Source organism: Jaculus jaculus, chromosome 18 (assembly GCF_020740685.1).
Source record: "Jaculus jaculus isolate mJacJac1 chromosome 18, mJacJac1.mat.Y.cur, whole genome shotgun sequence".
In the NCBI taxonomy this organism is placed as follows: Eukaryota; Metazoa; Chordata; class Mammalia; order Rodentia; family Dipodidae; genus Jaculus; species Jaculus jaculus.
The window spans coordinates 49572154-49593644 of NC_059119.1; the positions used below are offsets into that span (position 1 = coordinate 49572154).

Sequence of the window (21491 nt, forward strand, 5' to 3'; positions counted from 1 at the left end):
AGGATTACACTGCATACTGCTGAATATACAAGGGTAATTAGAGAAATAGGATGGAAGGAATTCACTATGTGTGCTGGGTTTCACTTAAAAAGCACAATGTGGGGCTGGAGAGATGGCTTAGTGGTTAAGTGCTTGCCTGTGAAGCCTAACGACCCTGGTTCAAGGCTCAATTCCTCACGACCCACATTAGCCAGATGCACAAGGGGGTGCATGTGTCTGGAGTTCATTTGCAGTGGTTGAAGCCCTGGTGTGCCCATTCTCTCTCTCTCTCTCTTTCTGCCTCTTTCTCTCTCTGTGTGTAGCTCTCAAATAAATAAATTAAATAAACAAAAAAATTAAAAAAATAAAAGGCACAATGTGGAAGTATTTATTATAGGAAAACTTGAATTCACTGTAACTGATATTAATGTGACCAAGTAATAGGGCTGGAGAGATGGCTTAGTGGTAAAGGTGCTTGCCAGCAAAGTCAAAGGACTTAGGTTCAATTCCCCACTATCCATGTAAAGCCAGATGCAAAGGTCGCCCATGCATCTGGAGTTTGTTTGCAGTGGCTAGAGGCCCTTGCACACCCATTCTCTCTATCTGCCTCTTTTTCTCTCTTTCAAATAAATAAAACATACAGAAAAAAAAAGTAATAAACACACTGCAACTCAGGTAGTATGAAAACTTACATGTGTATAAATGTAAACACACATATACAAGATACAAACATATATATATATATAAAGAAATGAGAATGTTATACATCAAAATATTAATAGAGTCGGGTGTGGTGGCGCACGCCTTTAATCCCAGCACTTGGGAGGCAGAGGTAGGAGGATTGCTGTGAGTTCGAGGCCACCCTGAGACTCCATAGTGACTACCAGGTCAGCCTGGGCTAGAGTGAGACCCTACCTCAAAAACAAAAACAAAAACAAAAACAAAAAACAAACAAAAAAAAATATATACATACATATATATATATATATATATACACACACACACACATAAACATACATACATATATGATAGATATTTTCCTTCACACTTTCTGTATTTTCCAGATGCCTATGGTGAGGGCGCGTCACTCCTACAGTGGGGAAGACAGCGTTTAAACTGTGTGCACATCTCTCAATATGTACCTGCAACGGTCCTGCCTGGTTCTGGGCCTGTCTTCGCCTCGTCTGCTTAATAAGCTGGCAGCAAATTTCATTCTGTAGCTCAGGATGCGTCAGGCAGATCTGCAGAGCGCTCTGTGCTAGAGATATGTGGTAATCAATCGCAGGGGAGTCAACGGCTGCATTAATGAAAAGCTGGCAGGTCTAAATTAAACAAAGAAGATAGTCTCAAGGTGAGAAATGATGCGACTCTCCGTGAATTGTACCGATTCTATTTTCAGCAGTAGATTTTGTTTGAAATGATGAAAAAGATATATGATCAGAATTCTAATCAAAAGAAATCTGCAGAGGGTACAATAATAGTAGACAAAGTAGATTTGAGAGCAAAGAGTTTTGTCAGAAATAAAGAGGGCCAGTTTATAGTGGTCAGGGGTCAGTGCATCTGGAAAACACAACACTCATAAACACTTGTGTACTTAATAACAGAGCTTCAAAATGCCAGTCAGTGCCACCCGTTCTTTTCTTCATTTTAGCCACTACACTTTCATTTCTAAAAGTGCCATTTGTATCTTTTAAATACCTTTTCACCATCTTCCTCAAAAAAACTGTTCCTAAGCTGAAGAGATGGCTTAGCGGTTAAGGCACTTGCCAGTGAAGCCTAAGGACTCATGTTCTACTCTCTAGGTCCCACATAAGCCAGATGACACAGTGACAGAAGCGCACAAGGTCTCCCATGTACACAAGGGGGCGCCTGCAGCTGGAGTTAGATTGCAGTGGCTGAAGGCCCTGGTGCACCAATGGTCTCTCTCTCTCTCTCTTTCTCAATGTCTCACGTAAAAAAAAGGCCAGCTTGGGCTGGAGAGATGGCTTAGCAGTTAAGCGCTTGTCTGTGAAGCCTAAGGATCCCGGTTCGAGGCTCGATTCCCCAGAACCCACGTTAGCCAGATGCACAAAGGGGCGCACGCATCTGGAGTTCATTTGCAGAGGCTGGAGGCCCTGGCGCGCCCATTCTCTCTCTCTTCCTCTATCTGTCTTTCTCTCTGTGTCTGTCGCTCTCAAATAAACAAATAAATAATTTTTTTTAATTAAAAAAAAAAGGCCAGTTTGTTGAGCTTGCTGCAAAATTAAAGAAAGAAAAAGGCAAGAAAATGTTCCTGTTTCTCTCTACTTTCCTGAGGCACAGGAGCTTCCTGGTGAAGACCAGTCCTCATGTTCTTCAAGAGAGAACTCTGAGTGGCCAAGGAGTGGCTCCAGGGGGCAGAGCTCTTGCATCCACCAATTTGCTTAATAACACTCATTGTCACAGTTTGAGTTTTCTCACTGGCAGTGAAATTTTAGAATCAAATTATTATTATTTTTTTCAATTCGATTCAGGTACTTACCAGCATATAGCGGACGTACCTTGAATAACTTAATTGCTTCTGTCTGCAGGGCTTCAGAAGGGAGTGTGGTCAGAGGGGACAGGATCCCCTCTTTGCTGTGACACAAGGTGGGGTGTCTCCATATCTGGGAAGCTAAGCACAGAAAGACATGTGAACAGAATGCAGTGACTCACTCCTTGTGGTGGTTTGGACAGATGGCCCCAATATATCCAGTGTTTTATTAGTTTGTAGTTTGCATCTGCAGCCACCTGGCTGGAGGCAGTGTCACTGGGCGGATCTTAAGGTGTGGTGGTGGGTTTCCAATTTCAATCTAAAGATATGCAAAGTGTGCCTAGCTGGAGTTCCTGAAGTGTGCTGTGCTGTGTGGCTTTTGGCTTTTGGCTTGTGCTTCTCTGTCTGTGTTTGGTCCTGTGAAGGCAGGCCAGCTTCTTCTGCCATTATGGAACTTCCTCTGGATCCGTAAGCTTCAATAAATCCCTTCCTCCATAACTGTGCCTGGTCTGGAAGTTCATCTTAGCGAACCTGAAGCTGTCTGCTACACTTCCTTTGTCCTACCGTCAGACTGACCCTTTAGAAATGAGGTCAGGGCTGGAGAGATGGCTTAGCGGTTAAGTGCTTGCCTGTGAAGCCTAAGGACCCCGGTTCGAGGCTTGATTCCCCAGGACCCATGTTAGCCAGATGCACAAGGTGGCGCACACGTCTGGAGTTCATTTTCTCTCTCTCTCTCTCTCTATCTACCTCTTTCTCTGTCACTCTCAAATAAATAAATAAAATGAACAAAAAAATTAAAAAAATAATATTACAAAGAAATGAGGTCATTAAGGCTCACAAGTTTTGTCACCAGGGACAAGAAAAACTCTCAGCAACGCTACTTTATTTTAGTTATCAGGCAATTATCATGTTTCTGCCCTGGATAAAGTAAACATAGACGAATTTGGCCCCAAGTCAGTGGGCTCCAGGAAGTCTACTGGAGCACCACCACGGTGCTTAACTGTGACGTCAGCAGGGAGATGATTTTGCATTAGAAGAAGCAGGGGAATGATCTAGAGAAAAGCTGAATAGGTGGAGATGTGAAAACAAAAGAGGCCCATGGAGACACTCCTGATATCCAACACTGATTAAATTACTGCTCAGAGGCCCGGGAGACAGCTCAGTGGTCCAGCCCTCTCTCTAGCACATGCCCAAGGCCGTGGCTTCCACTCCCGCTACTGCTTAAATCCTGTGCGCTGGGCGCTGTGAGTTCCATGTGGTCGCTGTACGTTTGTAAAACAGAGAAGAGCATCTAGAATTTTAATGGGAAAACCTTATGCTTCTGCGATGGTAATTCTTGATTGTCATTATCCCATGGGTTGGGGGTCCTGGACCAAAGAAAAAGGAAAAGTGCCTAACTTGATGGTTATTTTGGTCCCAGCAATAAGAAAAGCAACTGATACACCTCAGCTGTAAAGATTAATCCTAGCCGGCGTGGTGGCGCATGCCTTTAATCCCAGAACGCAGGGGGAGGCAGAGGTAGGAGGATCGCCATATGTTCGAGGCCACCCTGAGACTACAAAGTGAATTCCAGGTCAGCCTGGGCCAGAGTGAGATTCTACCTCGAAAAAAAAAAAAAAAAAATCCAAGGCAAAGTCACAAATGTGATGTAAGTTAGATGGGGCAGTGAATCGGGACTTAATTTTCACTGCTTTAGTGTCTTTTCGGAGCCAGATGCTGTCCTGGGCACGGTCCTGAGGCCACCAGGACTTCACCCCCTTGGCGAGGGCTGCAGGGGAGGTGTCCCAGCAGGGGAGCAACATGAGCAAGGGCAGAAGCGGGCAACAGAGCATGCTGCGATGGAGAATGGTGGTGTTTCTGGGACCTGAGAACCCCAAAGAGTTCTAGCCCACAACCAGCAAAGCCAAGGACGGCAAGGGCACTATGCAGAGAAACAAGGTGATTAACGCCATTAGACTGAGGGGTTGGGGCCACTTCATGAGCTCTACACCCCCCTTTACGCTATGAACTTACAAGGTTCCCCTTCTATATTTAGCAGCTTGCAAACAAGTTGTTCAAATTCAGATCCAACACTGACATTGTTACTTCCGGCTGCAACAGTCAGGTGATACAGCCAAGTGTCCTTCAAAGCAGAAGATATTAATAAAAATGTCAGTCAAGATACATTTTTGATATTAAGAAAAAAAAAACCTTGCAAAAATAATAGTGGAGGGTTGAAGAGATGGCTTAGCAGTTAAGCGCTTGCCTGTGAAGCTTAAGGACCCCGGTTCGAGGCTCGATTTCCCAGGACCCATGTTAGCCAGATGCACAAGGGGTGCACGCATCTGGAGTTCGTTTCCAGTGGCTGGAGGCCCTGGTGTGCCTATTCTCTCTCTCTCTCTCTCTGCTTTTTTCTCTTTCTGTCATTCTCAAATAAATAAATAAAAATGAGTAAAATATTTAAAAAAGTAGTAGAAGACTCCTAAAAGAGCCATCTTATTTAATTTGTAAGTAATAAACAGGAGGCCCCACACATGAACACACACACACACACACACACACACACACACACACACACACGTCACTTGAGGCGGGGGGGGGGGGGTCTCTGTTAATCTCACTCTGCTCTTGTCTTTTCTGTGGTCACTGCGAGGTTCTAGAAAACTCCCCTGTCTCTGCCTTTTAGTTATTTAAAACCAGAAGCCAGACACCCGAGGAGAGCTGCTGTTTTTCACACTTCCATTGTTTTCTACGCATGTTTAGAAAAGCACAATAAAATAAAGGCGGAATCCATGTTGAGAGCCTAGAACAAAGGGCTGGAGAGAGGGCTCAATGGGGGTGGAGTGCCTGCTGCAGACGTAAGCACATCTGTAACCCCAGTCCCATGGGGAGCAGAGGTCACAGAATCATTGGGGCGCCTGGAAACTTCACCTCCATCTGAAGAATATACGCGGATGAGTGATATGAAAAAGAGACACCTAATTCTCCTCTCACCTCCTCTCTGTATGTGCACAAGTGTGAACATTTGCACATAAACATGTATACACCACACACACGCACACACCATACACACACACCACCACCACCACAACACACCACACCACACCACAGCACTACATACACAAAAATGTCAGGAATAAGTACAACTACTTAAAATTCTTTTAAGAAATACAATAAGTTAAATGCAATTTAAAATCTTATCCCTGAAATAAAATGTAGTACTGATTACTGAGGAAATTTAAAAACTAAAAGAGAAAAAATAATTCACACATTTTTTTTTTCACTCTCTAAAGATAAATACTGGTCTTTTATATCCTTGGTAAAGACAAATGTGCAGACTAAATTTTATACTGACATGCTAAATCACATAATTATAATCTCTGAATTTTACTAATATAGTCAGTACAAGCATACCTTTATTACTAGAAATTCTTATTAAAAAGTTGATTGCAGTGGCTGTTCGACTATATAGGCAAATCATTTATTTAATCAATTTGTACATTTAGAATGCTATTCATTTCTTAGATTAAAAAAAAATATTGTAACAGGGCTGGAGAGACAGCTGAACAGTTAAAGCACTTGCCTGTGAAACCTGACGACCCAGGTTCAATTCCCTGGGACCCATGTAAGCCACATGCACAAGGTGGCGCATGTGTCTGGTGTTTGTTTGCCGTGGCTAGAGGCCCTAGTACACCCATTCTCTCTGTGTCTGTCTGTCTCTCAAATTTCTCTCTCAAATAAATAAACAAATAATTTTTAAGAAATACTATAACAGGGCTGGAGAGATGCTTAAGCAGTTAAAGGTGCTTCCTTGCAAAGCCTGATGGCCCAAGTTCAATTCCCCATTACCCATGCAAAGGCAGATGCACTAAGTAGTCCATGCGTCTGGAGTTCATTTGCAGTGGCAGAAAGCCCTGGTGTGGTCATAATCACTCTCCCTATCTGCCTCCTTTCTCTCTCGTAAACAAATAAATCAAATCAAATTAAAAATACTATAACATCTAACACTTGTTAATTAAAAAGGGTATGTGTTACATTTTGTTTCAAATATTTCTGAGATTAAATCATTTTTAAAGAGTATGATGGCCAACTAATTTATGTATAAATCTTGCAGTGTATAAAATTTCCTCATTCTTTATTTCTTTTAATACCCAGTGATAAGGATTGAACCCAAGGACTTGAACATGCTTTGGCAAGCACTCAAGTGAACTACAACTCCAAACTCCTTAGTATATACCCCTCCTTTTAAAAACATTTTTATTACTTATTTTTTAAATATTATTTATTTTTATTTATTTATTTGACAGAAAGAGGGAGAGAGAAAGAGAGAGAGAGAGAATGGGAGCACCAGGGCCTCAAGCCACTGCAAACAAATTCCAGACGCATGCGCCCCCTTGTGCATCTGGCTAACGGCGGTCCTGGGGAATCGAACCTGGGTCCTTTGGCTTTGCAGGCAAGCACCTTAACCGCTAGGCCCTTACTACTTATTTTTATATGTGTTTTTATCTGTGCGTGTGGGCGCAGACATGCTGCGGCACACATGTGGAAGGTCGGAGGACAGCTTTCTGGTCCATCTTGCTGCTCCACCTCATTTGAGGCGAGGTGTCTATCTTGCTCAGCTGTTGTTCCTCTGTGTCTACTATGAGCTTCCAGAAAATTCTATCAGTGCCTCCATCTCACCACCAGAGCATTGGGATCATAGAAGCTAACGTGGCCTCTGGCTTCTTAAGCAGTGTCCGAGGAATGAACTTGGATGCTCAGGCCTGAGTGGCAGGTGCCCTGAGCCACCTCCCAGCCCTTCTTGGTGCGTATTCTTTTTTTTTTTTTTTTTTAATTTTTTGTTGTTTATTTATTTATTTGAGAGCAACAGACAGAGAGAGAAAGAGGCAAACAGAGAGAGAGAGAGAGAGAATGGGCACGCCAGGGCCTCCAGCCACTGCAGACGAACTCCAGACGTATTTGCCCCCTTGGGCATCTGGCTAATGTGGGACCTGGGGAACCGAGCCTCGAACCGGGGTCCTTAGGCTTCACAGGCAAGCGCTTAACCGCTAAGCCATCTCTCCAGCCCATTGGTGCATATTCTTGAAAGAATCATGAGCCATGTCCGGAGCGGGAATGTTTGCAGGACTCTTGAAATGCCCACAGTACTTCCTAGAGTAAACGGGCAGTTCAGACCTCTGCCAGTGACGTGTGAATTCATCATAGTTGCGCTAACATCATTTTTTAAATCTCTGCTAACCTGAGAGATAGTGAAAGCCTTATCACTTTTCATGTTCCATTTCTTTGATTATAGGAGAATTTAAACATTACTTAACCATTAACCTCTCTCCCATATCTCATCTCTGTTCTTCCTCTCCCTCTTCCTTCCCCTTCTCCCTCCCTTCTTCTTTCTTCCTTCCCTTCTCTCTCCCTTTCCTTTCCTTCTTCCTCCTCTTTCTCCCTCCTCCTCCTCCTCTGCTTCTCTCTCCCTCCCCGTCCTCTCTCTCTCTCTGCTGCTGTTCACTGCTACACTTGCCAGGCTAGCTGGTCTGTCTCATCCTCAGCATGCTGGGGCTACAGAAGCTTTTACACGGGGTGGGGTTCTGGACTCAGGTACCCATGCTTTACACAGCAAGACTTTATCCCCTGAGCCAGCTCTCCAGCTGTCCAGCCCCGAGATCCACATTTCTTTTTTAGCATCAAGTCTTTCTGCCCATACTGCTACGTATTGATTTCAATGTTGACATGACTTCGATCAACCGATTTGAAAACTGATACAACTGGATAAGGCTTAATTTTCCGGTGTGGTTAAAAAAAAAAAAATCTGTGAAAACAATGCCTTTGGCAAAATTCTCTTCCTTCGTTCCGTACACTTGATTTAAAAGTATTATCAATACGTGAGTCCGTAGTTTGAACCACTGTAAATCGGCCAGCAAATCCTGGAATACCTTTTCATGCTTGGACCCGATCAGGAGGTAAGTGGGTCCCTGGTCTTTGGGATGGATCACGATGGTGTGGTGAGTAGATAACAAACTGCGTCCACTGGCTTCGTAATCTTCATCCGAGTCACAGGACCTGTCCACCTCCTCAACCTTAGCCTCCCAGAGCTTGATCTGACCTAAAGGAAACTAAAGGAAAGATTAGCAATGGCAGGGAGGGCATTTTCTAAATCTTTTCCGACTAGGAATTTTATGATCCTTTTCATTTCTACCATGAAAAAGTGTACTTTATAAAAAATGAATAGGAGAGAGGGCTTAGTAGTTAAGTGCTTGCCTGTGAAGCCAAAGGAAGCCAGTTCAAAGCTTGATTCCCCAAGACCCATGTAAACCAGATGCACAAGGGGGCGCATGCATCTGGAGTTCGTTTGCAGTGGCTGGAGGGGCCATGATGTGCCCATTCTCTCTCTCTCTCTGCCTCTTTCTCTCTCAGATAAATAAGCAAAAGAATTTTAAAAATTATTAAAAAATGAATACTGGGGCTGGAGAGGTAGCTCAGCAGTTAAAGGTGCTGGCTTGCAAAGCCTGAGAGCCCGGGTTCAAGCCCCCAGGACCCACATAAAGCCAGAAGCTCAAAAGTGGGGCATGCATCTGGAATTCATCTCCAGTGGCAGGAGGCCCTGGTGCCCCCAATTTACCCTCCCCATCTCAAGTAAATAAAAATATCATTTAAGGGCTGGAGAGATGGCTTAGCAGTTAAGCGCTTGCCTGTGAAGCCTAAGGACCTGGGTTCGAGGCTCGATTCTCCAGGACCCACATTAGCCAGATGCACAAGGGGGCGCACACATCTGGAGTTCGTTTGCAGTGGCTGGAAGCCCTGGCGCGCCCATTCTCTCTCCATCTATCTGCCTTTTTCTCTCTCTGTCACTCTCAAATAAATAAAAATGAACAAAAGAATTAAACTTTTTTAAAAAATATATCATTTAAAAAGTGACTCCTGAGAGGCAGTTTGATTATCCACATGGCTACAAATGCAGTAGCAATAAGCATAAAGCCCAACTGTAACATATCAAAACAATATAACAACCGGGTTTTTGACTTTTAAGAATAAAACAAGAAACACTGGTTCAGATTTTTCAGTTGGACCAAAATGACTCATTATGTAGTTAAGTAACAGTAATAGTTCAGCCAAGATACTCAGTGTGTTTGTTTTTCCCACAGAATTAATCAGTAATTTGATTCAGCTATGGGATCAAAGAGAAAAGAGTGGACACAGAGAAATATCTAGAAAAATCAACTCCTGCCCCAGACGGTTACAGACAGGGAGTGTTCTGAGACTGCTTATCAGACCAGGCAGTGCGTTCCAAACAAGAGACAGCCTCTTCATCCTCCAAGCGTAAGAAAACCTTCCTTAGGTTGACCTCATGAAATTTTCATCTACGCTTTACTGACCGAAAGACATTTGCCATCTTAGATATAGACGTTTGCTTTAATTTGGGAAATTTACCCCAGGAAAAAAACTCACAGCATACTTGAGATTGATGGCTTCTAAAACAGTTAGCCAAGTTTGCAATTGGAGTTTGTGTGCGTGCGTGCGTGCATGCGTGCGAGTGTGTGTGTGAGTGAAAGTTCTTTGAAAAAAAAGTCTGCTCTAACCACAGACATTCACCATCACCCATTTTCATGCTGAGCTCCCTGTTGGGTCCACCTATACACACTCGGGGTGACCTCATCCAAGCTCGTGGCTTTAATCCCCGCAGATGTCAGCTGCTTCCAAATGCCTGGCTCCAGACTCGTGATCTGGCCTTAGATGCGTGGCAGCATCTCAAACGTCCTTTGACAAGTCTACCTCAAGAACCTGTTACCCAGCCATCCCCAGTGCACTCGGCGGTGACTTTATTTTTCTGGCTGTTCTTGTCTTTCATGTCAGACCTCTCTGATCAATGACTCTTGTCAAGAGACTCTCAGAATTCATATAGGATTTGGTCTCTTCCCATAACTCCACTGCCATTACTAAGCCACAGTGACCTCTCACCTGGATTTCTGTATCAGCTTCCTGACTAGTCTCTTCCTAGTTCCTTTCCATCTATTCTTTAAAAAAAAAATTTTTATTGTTGGGCATGGTGGTGCACACCTTTAATCCCAGCACTTGGTAGACAGAGGTAGGAGGATTGCCGTGAGTTCGAGGCCACCCTTAGACTCCATAGTGAATTCCAGGTCAGTCTGGGCTAGAATGAGACCCTGCCTCAAAAAAAAATTTTTTTTTTCATTTCTTTAGACAGACAGACAGAGAGAGAGACAGAGAGAGAGAGAGAGAGAGAGAGAGAGAGAGAATGAATATGGGCACTCTAGGACTCCAGCCTCTGGAAATGAACTCCAGATGCATGCACCACCTTATGCATCTGGATTATGTGGGTCCTGGGGAATCAAACCTGAGTGCTTTGGCTTTGCAGGTAAATGCCTTAACTACTAAACTATCTCTCCAGTCCTCCATCGATTCTTTTATTATATTATATTAATTTATTTATTTTGATTTTTTGAGGTAGGGTCTCACTCTACCTCAGGCTGACCTGGAAATCACTCTGTAGTCTCAGGGTGGCCTCGAACTCACGGCAATCCTCCTACCTCTGCCTCCCGAGTGCTGGGATTGAAGGCGTGCACCACCACGCCCGGCTCCATCTATTCTTAAATGGAAGCAGAGTGGTCCTGATGGACATGGGTCAGGTCTGAGTCTGCTCTGCTCGTGGCTTCTTATCTCACCCAGTAAGAGCTGGAGGGTAGTAGAGGAGGCCACCCCAAAAGACACAGCAGAAAGATTATTTTGAACTAAATGCGTCAAAAAAAAACCCCACAAGATGCAGGACTGGAAAAGTTCTTGTCTGCAAGGTTTAAGGTCCCTAGTTTGATTCCCAAGTACCCTTGTAAAGCCAGATCCACAAAGTGGTTTATGCATCTGGAATTTGCAGTGGCTAGAGCCCTGGCATGACCATTTTCTCTCTCTCTATCTCTCCCTCTCTCTCTCTCCCTCTCTCTCTCTCTCTCCCTTGCCATGTGTTCCCAAGTTACTACCCAGTTCAACAAAACAGTGTCCTTGGGTCTTTACTTCCTAATGACATCTCCTGTGTCCTATAAAAATTGTAGTAAATGAACTTGTATACTTTTCTTCTATAACCTGTCTTATGTCAGTTTAATTCTTACATCTGCTGAAAACCCTGTCAAGACAGGTAAAATTCTACCTCTTCTGCAAAGTCAAAAGTTTTACTTTGACTTACAAGTCCCCATTATTTTCAGCCCACCACACATCTAATGTCATGTATTATTCTCTTCCTAATGAATTCCAGCCCTGACTCCCTGACCTCACTCTCTCCTAATCACGCCAGGATGCTCTCTCTGCCTGGGATGCTGTCACCACAAATGTTCCCGTGGCTCCGCCTTTGCCTCCCTTAGAGCGTGATTAAAATGTCAGCATCTCAGGGCTGGAGAGATGGCTTAGCGGTTAAGCGCTTGCCTGTGAAGCCTAAGGACCCCGGTTCGAGGCTCGGCTCCCCAGGTCCCACGTTAGCCAGATGCACAAGGGGGCGCACGCGTCTGGAGTTTGCTTGCAGTGGCTGGAGGCCCTGGCGCGCCCATTCTCTCTCTCTCCCTCTATCTGTCTTTCTCTCTGTGTCTGTCGCTCTCAAATAAATAAAAAGAAACAACAACAACAAAAAAGTTTTAAAAAAATGTCAGCGTCTCGGGGCTGGGGATAGCTCAGTGGGTAAGGTGCCTGCCATGCACGTGAGTTCACCCAAGTTCAGATGTACAGAACCCACACGAAGCTGGATGTGGTAATGCTCCTCTGGCTGCGGTGAGAAGGGGGTGGGGGGAACGAGAATCACCAAAAGCTCATGGGCCAGCTAGCCTGGCACATGCAGTGGCAAACAACCAAAGACCCTATCTCAAACAAGATGGTAAGCAAGACCAACACCCAACTTTGCCCTCTGACCTCCACATGCATGCTGTGGCACATGCCTATACTCACACACATATCACACACAGGACACACACATGAATAAGGCCAGTCAACATGCCTTAAGAAGTCAGGATTAGCCAGCGGTACAAAGTGGTGCATGTGTCTGGAGTTCATCTGTAGGGGCAGGAGGCCCTGATGTGTGTACACGCACACGCACATACGTGCACCAAAAAGACATTTAAAAACCATGACAAAGGGGCTTGAGAGATAAGGCTTAGCAGTTAAGGTGCTTGCCTGCAAAACCTAAGGACTCATGTTCAACTCTCTAGGTCCCACGTAAGCCAGACACAGTGATGCAAGTGTGCAATGATGCACAAGGGGGTACAAGTGTCTGGCGTTTGATTGCAGTGGCTGAGGCCCTGGCACATCAATCCTCTCTCACTCTCTTACATAAAAAAAAAGTCTTGCTGGGCATGGTGGCACATACCTTTAATTCCAGCACTTGGGAGACAGAGGTAGGAAGATTGCTGTGAGTTCAAGGCCACCCTGAGACTCCATAGTGAATTCCAGGTCAACCTGAGCTAGATTGAAACCCTACCTCAAAAAAAAAAAAAAAAAAAAAAAAAAAAAAGGCCAGTCTGTAGGGCTTGCCTCAAAAAAAATTTTTTTTTAAAAACGTGACGAAGCACTGGCTGGATATAGGGTAAAGGAAGGCTTTTCTTTTCTAGGTCTTAGAAAACACATTAATTAAAAGTTACTGAGGCTAGAAATTTAAAATCAAGACCTTAGTAGGTGATTACCTCAGGAATAAAATTAACACCAGATCCCATCCTTACCAAAAGTTTCACCAAGTGACTAGAAAGTGAAAAGAAAGCTTTAAATGATCACAGCAAACAGTGTTCTCAAATTAGCATACTAAAACACATACATACCTTATCTTCTTGACTACGGAAATAATACAGTATCTTCCCAACAAGCGTACACCACACTCTCTTGGAGTAGCCATGTTTTACCTGAAATCACATTGCAACAAATTAAAAAATGTAGCTCAGGGGCTGGAGAGATGGCTTAGTGGTTAAGGTGTGCTTGCCTGCAAAGATTAAAGACCCATGTTTGACTCTCCAGGTCCCATGTAAGCCAGACACCTGGTGTGCCAATTCTCTCTCTCTCCTCTCCCTCACATAAAAAAGTCAGACTGTTGGGCTTGCCTCAAAAAAAAAAAAAATGTAGCTCAGAGCTGGAGAGATGACTTAGCAGTTAAGTGCTTGCCTGTGAAGCCTAAGGACCCTGGTTCAAGGCTCGATTTCCCAGGACCCACGTTAGCCAGATACACAAGGGGGCACATGCATCTGGAGTTTGTTGGCAGTGACTGGAAGCCCTGGCACGCCCATTCTCTCTCTCTTTCCCTCCCTCTCTCTCTGTCACTCTCAAGTAAATAAACAAGAAGGAACACAAACAATTAAAATATGTAGTTCAGGAGTCTGGAAACTTGCAATATAGCTTATCCTTTCCATGTGGAGCTGCATAAATGTCCAGTTTGCCCAAAACATGAGTGATAGCCAAACTGGACTGTCCAAACACCATGTAAGGTTCACCTGTGGTCGCAGCTCTTAGCAATAACATGGTGGGTTTGCTCTGGAGCTCAAGAGTCAGCAGTTAATGAAGGTCTGCTGTGTGTTCAATGTTAAGCCTATGGCTAGAAATCAAACCTGGGATAACAAAAGGTGCCAATTTCACAATTAAGTGTATTTCACAGTTTTCATACTTCACTGATTTCCAATAACCCTGTGGCATTCTAAAGTTAGAACTGAAAAGACTAAAACCTGAAGAATTCTAGTATTTTCAAAATGTAAATGATTCACTTATTCAAAACATTTGACACCTTCTTTAAAAGGAATTAAACAAAAATAATACAATAATGGACAGAAATTATGGTAGCGTGCTGAGCATAGCTGCCTCATAAAATAATACAATACCATTAAAATCTATTACTCCGGGCTGGAGAGATGGCTTAGCAGTTACGCGCTTGCCTGTGAAGCCTAAGGACCCCAGTTCAAGGCTCGGTTCCCCAGGACCCACGTTAGCCAGATGCACAAGGGGGCGCACGCATCTGGAGTTCGTTTGCAGAGGCTGGAAGCCCTGGCGCGCCCATTCTCTCTTTCTCCCTCTATCTGTCTTTCTCTCTGTGTCTGTCGCTCTCAAATAAATAAACATTTTTTAAAAAAAAATTAAAAAAAAATCTATTACTCCTCCATGCCCAGCACACGTTAAGTGACTGGGATACAGTTTCAACGTAGCTGTTAGCTCTGACTGGCACAGGCCACTCCAGGCCCTGGGGAAGACACGAAGGGGACAGCCTTCTGCTGGAGTTCACAGTGTGAGGAAGACAGACAAACAGCATTATATCCATAGCTTCATCAAGAATGCAAAGCTTGGGCTGGAGAGATGGCTTAGCAGTTAAGGTGCTTGCCTGCAAAGCCAAAGGACCCAGGTTCTATTCCCCAGGACCCACATAAGCCAAATGCGCAAAGTGTTGTATGCGTCTGGAGTTTCTTTGCAGCAGCTAGAGGCCCTGTCATGCCCATTCTCTCTCTCTCTTTCTCTCTCCCTCTCTCTCTCTCTCTTCTGCTTCTCTGTCTCTCTCAAATAAATAAATAAATTAATTAATTAAATACAATTTAAAAAGCTTCCATTTATACATTCTTTTCTGGAATATATTGCACCAAAATTGAAGTCATTACAGGCTTATGATTTGGTGTCTTTACGAAGATCTTTGCCAGACTGATCCTGCCCAGGTGTTGGCACTGGAGATCTATAGAAGACATCCTTCATCCTACAACACGCAGAACTTCCCTCCCACCATGGCAAAGTCCTGTCACCCCATCCCAGGAAATATTGTACCCGATTGAGCTTGTCCCGTAACCTCACTCCCCTGACTCTGGTCCTGCCAAGCATGCCACGCCAACTTCTACCTCAAGGCTAACCACCCTACTGCAATGTCGGAGCGATTCAGTCTACGGGGGCCCAGGACCTGGAAACCAAGAAACTGGCCAGTGCATCAGAGCCTCTGATTCTGCTGTTAGACTTCCCGGTTTGATAAGAACTCCGAGGGAAAAAAGTGAAGCAGGAGAGAACTTCTTAGGGGAGTTGGAGAAGGTGTTACAGTTTAAACTAGGGGGGTCTAGGAGGGCCTCATTAGCTACTTGAGCAAGGTCTCGAGGGAGGCAAAGAAGCTGACCAGTGGGTGCCAGGAAGAGCAGATGTGTCTGGGGAGCTGGGATGGCAAGAGCAGGGGTGACTAGTGCCCAGGATCCTGTAGATCTTTGTGATGACACTCAAACAAAGGACTCAGAACCACACGGGGAGAATGCACGTTACTGCCGCAGTACACTCTGCAGTAGGGAAGTCATTAGAGGAAAAAGGCAAGGACTTGAAGTCTAACGGGCCAGGGCTTAAGTGAGTTCTGGTACACAGAGCAAGGATGTCCTCCGGCAAGCAACTTAACTGTGTACCTCACCCGGCTGCTGTGTGGTCAAACCTGACGATGCAAAGAAAAGATAGCAGTGATTACACAATAAATTCTTCCTTCCTCACTAGGAATAAGTCAAACTCATGGGCTTCTTTTAAACCCACAAACCCAGGCAGCCTTGGGGCTTTCAAAGCTATGGTTTAAGCAAACAAATAACTTCAACACTTAACAATTTGATGGATTTAGAATGCCCCTGGGTAGGGGGGGGGATTTGAAAATGTTTCATTTGGAAAGACCTGTTTCAGTTTAATTAAATTCTGAAACGTATATTTAGAGACAAATATCCTGACTCTTTCCTGTAGTGTTATGCAGGAATTCCCGCTGCTTCACACAATTCCAGAAACAAGTTGTTTTCAATAATAATCCATGTACTTTTAAAATGATTTGGCTTTAAAATAGAGCAATGTGGGCTGGAGAGATGGCTTAGCGGTTAGGCACTTGCCCGTGAAGCCTAAGGACCCCAGTTCGAGGCTCGATTCCCCAGGACCCATGTCAGCCAGATGCATTAGATGGCACATGCATCTGGAGGTCGTTTGCAGTGGCTGGAGGCCCTGGCATGCCCATTCTCTCTCTCTGCCTCTTTCTCTGTCTGTCGCTGTCAAATAAATAAATAAAAATAAACAAAAAAGTCTGTATTTAAATTAGAGCAATGGCTACCTTTGAAGTGTAAATAAATGAAGACCTGTGCCAATTCACTATAAAAGCTGTTTTAAACAATAGTATGTAGGGGTTGAAGAGATGGCTCAATAGTAAGGTGCTTGCCTCCAAAGCCTAATGACCTGAGTTCAATTCCCCAGTACCCACGTAAAGCCAGATGCAGAAAGTGGTGCATACATCTGCAATTTGTTTGCAGCATATAAAGGTCCTCTCTCTCTTCTATCTCTCTTTGCTTGCAAATAAATAAATAAAATATTTGGGGGAAAAAAAAAAGCTTGGCTGGAGAGATAGCTGAGCAGTTGAGGCACTTGTTCATAAATCCTAACAGACACAGTCGACTCTCCTGTATCCACATAAAGCCAGATGCACTAGGTAGCAAGTGTGTCTGAAGTTTGTTTACAACAGCCGGAGGCACTGGTGCGCCCATTCTCTCTCTTTCTCTCTGTCTTTCTGTCCCTCTCTCTTTCTGCAGGGCGTAGTGACACATGCCTTTAATTCTAGCACTCAGGAGGCTGAGGTAGGAGGATTGCTGTAAGTTCCAGGCCAGCCTGCGACTACATAGTGAATTCCAGGTCATCCTGGGCTAGAGGGAAGCCCTATCTCAAAACAAAACAAAAACAAACAATGACAAGGGCTGGAGAGATGGCTTAGTGGTTAAGCGCTTGCCTGTGGGGCCTAAGAATCCCGGTTTGAGGCTCGGTTCCCCAGGACCCACGTTAGCCAGATGCACAGGGGGCGCATGCGCCTGTAGTTCATTTGCAGTGGCTGGAGGCCCTGCCGCGCCCATTCATTCTCTCTCTGTCTGTCGCTCTCAAATAAATAAATTAAAATGATTTTTAAAAAATGACAATGACAAAAAAGAAAAAAAGTCGCAGGGTGTCCTCAAACTCATGGCGATCCTCCTACCTCTGCCTCCTGAGGACTGGGATTAAAGGTGTGCGCCACCGCGCCTGGCCGGATATATTAGGATTTCTTTTTTTTTTTTTTTAATAAACAACTTTTTTTAAAATTCATTTTTTTATTTATTTGAGAGCAACAGAGAGAGAGAGAATGGGCATGCCAGGGCCTCCAGCCACTGCATACAAACTCCAGATGTGTGCGTCCCCTTAAGCATCTGGCTAACGTGGGTCCTGGGGAATCGAGCCTCAAACCGGGGTCCTTAGGCTTCACAGGCAAGCGCTTAACCGCTAAGCCATCTCTCCAGCCCACATTAGGATTTCTTAAAGCTCGGACTTAAACCCCTTCTGGAGAAGGCACTGACAGCTAGTGGCTCCAGGGGAGCGGAGTAACGCTCTGCAATGAGGCAGCCACTGCTAAATTGCCTGTGTTTCATTAGATAACTTCCCACCCATGTTCCTATCAGCACCCTAAATATATCCAGTGGGCCACACACCTATGAAAGCAAGAGGGAGAATTGTTGGGAAGAAGGGGTTCAGTGGAGAGAGAGTAAAGGAGGTGTATGCGATCAACATACATTATACACCTGTATGAAACTGTAAAAAATAAAAAAAAAATTGTCTGAGAACATTATAATCATGCTAGACAAATCTGTACAGAGAATTCAGACAATCTCAGGATTTGGCAAACTAAATAACAGACATCACTTTGCGTTCATAGTGAAGTTAAGTCATACCAGCACTGTTTAAACTTTGAGGACAAACAGTAAAGCATACCCCAGCGTGAGCCTTGTCCGCGTACCGGACACAAGCTCGCCTGGGCTCTCCTCTTCCTCTGTCTCTTACCCCTATAGTGTCTCCACCAAAAATCCTGCCATCAGCCTTGCTGACTTCGGCCAAGTGAAACGCTTGTGATAACACTTAGCATTTCTCAGTGATTTTCATGTGCAAAGTGCCTTATGAGCACAGCTTACTTGCTCTCTTCATTTCCAGTACGTTCCGCCACCCTTCCATTTCTTGCTCTCCATTCCCCGTGCACACACTATTTCTTTTTCTTGGTGCAGTGGGAGCTGATGCCTTTCTGCAACTTGCTCACTGCTCACACCTCCTCCCACATCCTCCGTGCTGAGTTACTCACACCATTCCTATTCTTTGACCTCATTCATCGCTTCCAAGTGCTCCATCTCTTCCTGGCAGCATTTCCTTCTTCATCAACCTGGGATCCCATGTCTGATCACAAACAATTCTTGCTGCGGGGGGCCCATGACGAAATTGCATTCCTATGCTTATAAAAAAATCCACTAAACAAAATTTCATCTCCATTTGCCTTTTAAGAATCCTGTGGAAGGCTTAAGAAGATGGGTAAGACAGGGATACTATGAAATATTTCTTAGTAAGTGTTGAAACTGGATGCTGAACCTAGGAGGGGGGGGGTCACACATTGTAAAATTCTTAAAATAAAATGCTGATTTCAAATCATCACCTTGATGGGTGTGAGATAAAGCAAACCAAAGGTTAATTGTAGAAACCAGGTAGCAGAAATATGACTGTTTATGTAAAAAATTTCTTCCAGGGGCTGGAGAGATGGCTTAGTAGTTAAAGCACTTGTCTGCAAAGCCAAAGGTCCTTGGTTCGATTCCCCAGGACCCACGTAAGCCAGATGCACAAGGGGGCACAGGCATCTGGAATTTGTTTGCAGTGGCTGGAGCCCTGACATACCCATTCTCCCTCTCCCTCACTCTCTGCCTCTTTCTCTCACAAATAAATGAAGCTTTATTAAAAAAAAAAAAAAAAAAAAAACAAAGAAAAAAACATAAGAATCCTAAGCTGTTCTTGAATTCCAGGTCAGCCTGGGCTAAAATGAGACCCTACCTTGAAAATTTGCAAATTTCATAGCTTCTTTTTTCCTTACATCGGAGTAGAACTCCACGGTGTCTATGCACCACATTTTCATTATCCAGTCGTCAGCTGATGGTCTTTTAGGCTGATTGTGTCTCTTAGATGCTGTGACTAGGGTAGCACTGGACACGGCTCTGCAAGCATCTCTGTGGCAGGGTAGAGTCCTCTGGCCATGAGTGGTCTGTAGTTAGGTTGTATGGTAGTCCAATTTTTAGGTTTTGGGGAAAGCACCACATTGATTTCCACAGTGGCTGCCCAGGTTGCACTCCCCCAGCAGTGAGTGAGAATTCCCCGCTGCCCAGAACCTCCCCAGTATTTGTGGTCATTAGTTTTCCAGATAATAGCCATTCTGACAGGGGTACGATGAGGAAATCTCAAAGTGGTTTTATTTGTTTGTTTGTCTGTTCTGTTTTTCAAACCCTAGTCCTGGAATTCAGGGTGGCCTCAAACTCAAGTCAATCCTCCTACCTCTGCCTCCCGACTGCTGGGATTACAGGCATGCTGCGCCAAAGTGATGTTAATTTGCATTTTCCTGATGGCTAAGGATAACAAATACTTTCTTTTATTTATTTATTTGAGAGAAAGAGAGAGATTGAGTGCACCAAGGCCTCCAGCCACTGCAAACAAACTCCAGATGGATGCGCCACCTTGTGCATCTGGCTAATGTGGGTCCTGGGGAATTGAACCTGGGCCTTTTGGCTTTGCAGGCAAACGCCTTAACTGCTAAGCCATCCCTCCAGCCCTCGAGTATTTTTTTTTAAGTTTATTTATTTATTTATTTGAGAGCGACAGACACAGAGAAAGACAGATAGAGGGAGAGAGAGAGAGAGAGAATGGGCGCGCCAGGGCTTCCAGCCTCTGCAACGAACTGAGCCTCAAACCGGGGTCCCCCTCGAGTATTTTTTAATAATATCTTTTGGCCATTTGTGTTTCTTCCTTTGACAACTGTATATTCATTTCATTAGCCCGTTTACGGATTGGCAGTGGTGTTTTTTGGTGTTTAATTCTTGCAATTCTTTATAGATCCTAGATATAAGCCCCAACCAGGGAAGAGCTGGCTGTAATCTGCTCCCATTCTGTCCGTTTTTCTCTTCACTCTTCCGATAATTTCCTCTGCTGTGAAGAAAGGTTTCAATTTCAGGTATTCCCATTTGTTGATTGATGGAAGTATTTCCCGAGCTACTGGAGTCCTGTTCAGAAAGGCCTCACCAACACCTGTGACTTCCAGTGTATTGTCTGTGGTTTCCTCCGGTATTTTTAGCGCTTCTGGCTTGATCCATTTTCAAATTAGTTTGCTCAGGTAAGAGATGTGCATCTAATTTCACTCTTCTGCGGGTGGATGCCCAGTTTGGTCGCCACCATTTGTTGAATAGGCTCTTCCCCCACCCCCACTGCCCGTTTTTGATGTCTTTGCCAAAAATCAGGTGTCCATAGCTGTGTGGGATTATTTTGGGGTCCACCTTAATATTCGTTTGGTCGATGTGTCTGTTTTGTGCTGGTGCCGTGCTGTGTTTGCCACTGTGGCTCTAAGTTTTGATCTGATTAGATCAGGAATTGTAACTCCAGCAGTGTTCTTTCGACTCAGGTTTGCTTTGGCTGGGCAGGATCTTTTGTGCTTCCATACGAATTGTTGGATTGTTTTTTTTTTTTTTTCTAGTTCTGAGAAGAATGCCCACTTCTCAATGTCGGGAATGGCGCTGCATCTTTTTTTTTTCACGACACCGATTCTGCCACTCCAGGAGCTGAGGTCCTGGAGGTCTGTGTGTCGGGGGCCGCAGGCTCAGCTGCATGTTTCTACTGGGTCCCAGAGGTCTGTGTGGCCCGCGGCCCACGGGCATGGCTGGGTGCTTCCAGTGCACTGTGGTCCCTGACGCCTATGTGATGTGTTTTCTCCTCTGAGCACTCCACACAGGGACCTGGGCGCCCTCTTCCTGGTCAAGCGTTCCACTCCCAGGCTCGGTAAGGGTACTCTCAGGAGTCTACATACATCCCTCTGTGTGTCATTAAATTTTGTGACCTCAAGTGTTTTATTTACAGTCCCCCTGCTCTGTACGCTGCACACATTATTTTCTGGGTGAGTTCTCTCACTTTCACGGTTCCAACAACCACGTAAATACTGCTGAGTCCCCCAGTCCCCCTTTGCAACTCAGCCCTCTCTGGTGTAGACTGGGGTCCTCTTTGCCTGCCGGGCTTT

At 44.6% G+C, this 21491-nt stretch overlaps 1 protein-coding gene across 4 annotated transcripts in view; it reads right to left on the reverse strand.

The window, feature by feature from the left end:
* Plekhh2 (pleckstrin homology, MyTH4 and FERM domain containing H2) overlaps positions 1–21491 on the reverse strand; it is a 132008-nt gene that overhangs the window by 32005 nt on the left and 78512 nt on the right. For all 4 annotated transcript variants that reach the window (XM_045137439.1, XM_045137440.1, XM_045137438.1 and 1 more), the window contains exons 16-20: positions 13249–13329; positions 8377–8556; positions 4484–4592; positions 2499–2611; positions 1122–1301 (exon numbers count right to left, since the gene is read on the reverse strand). In XM_045137439.1, coding sequence (XP_044993374.1) covers positions 1122–1301; positions 2499–2611; positions 4484–4592; positions 8377–8556; positions 13249–13329 — 663 coding nt within the window. The remainder of the gene's footprint in view (positions 1–1121; positions 1302–2498; positions 2612–4483; positions 4593–8376; positions 8557–13248; positions 13330–21491) is intronic.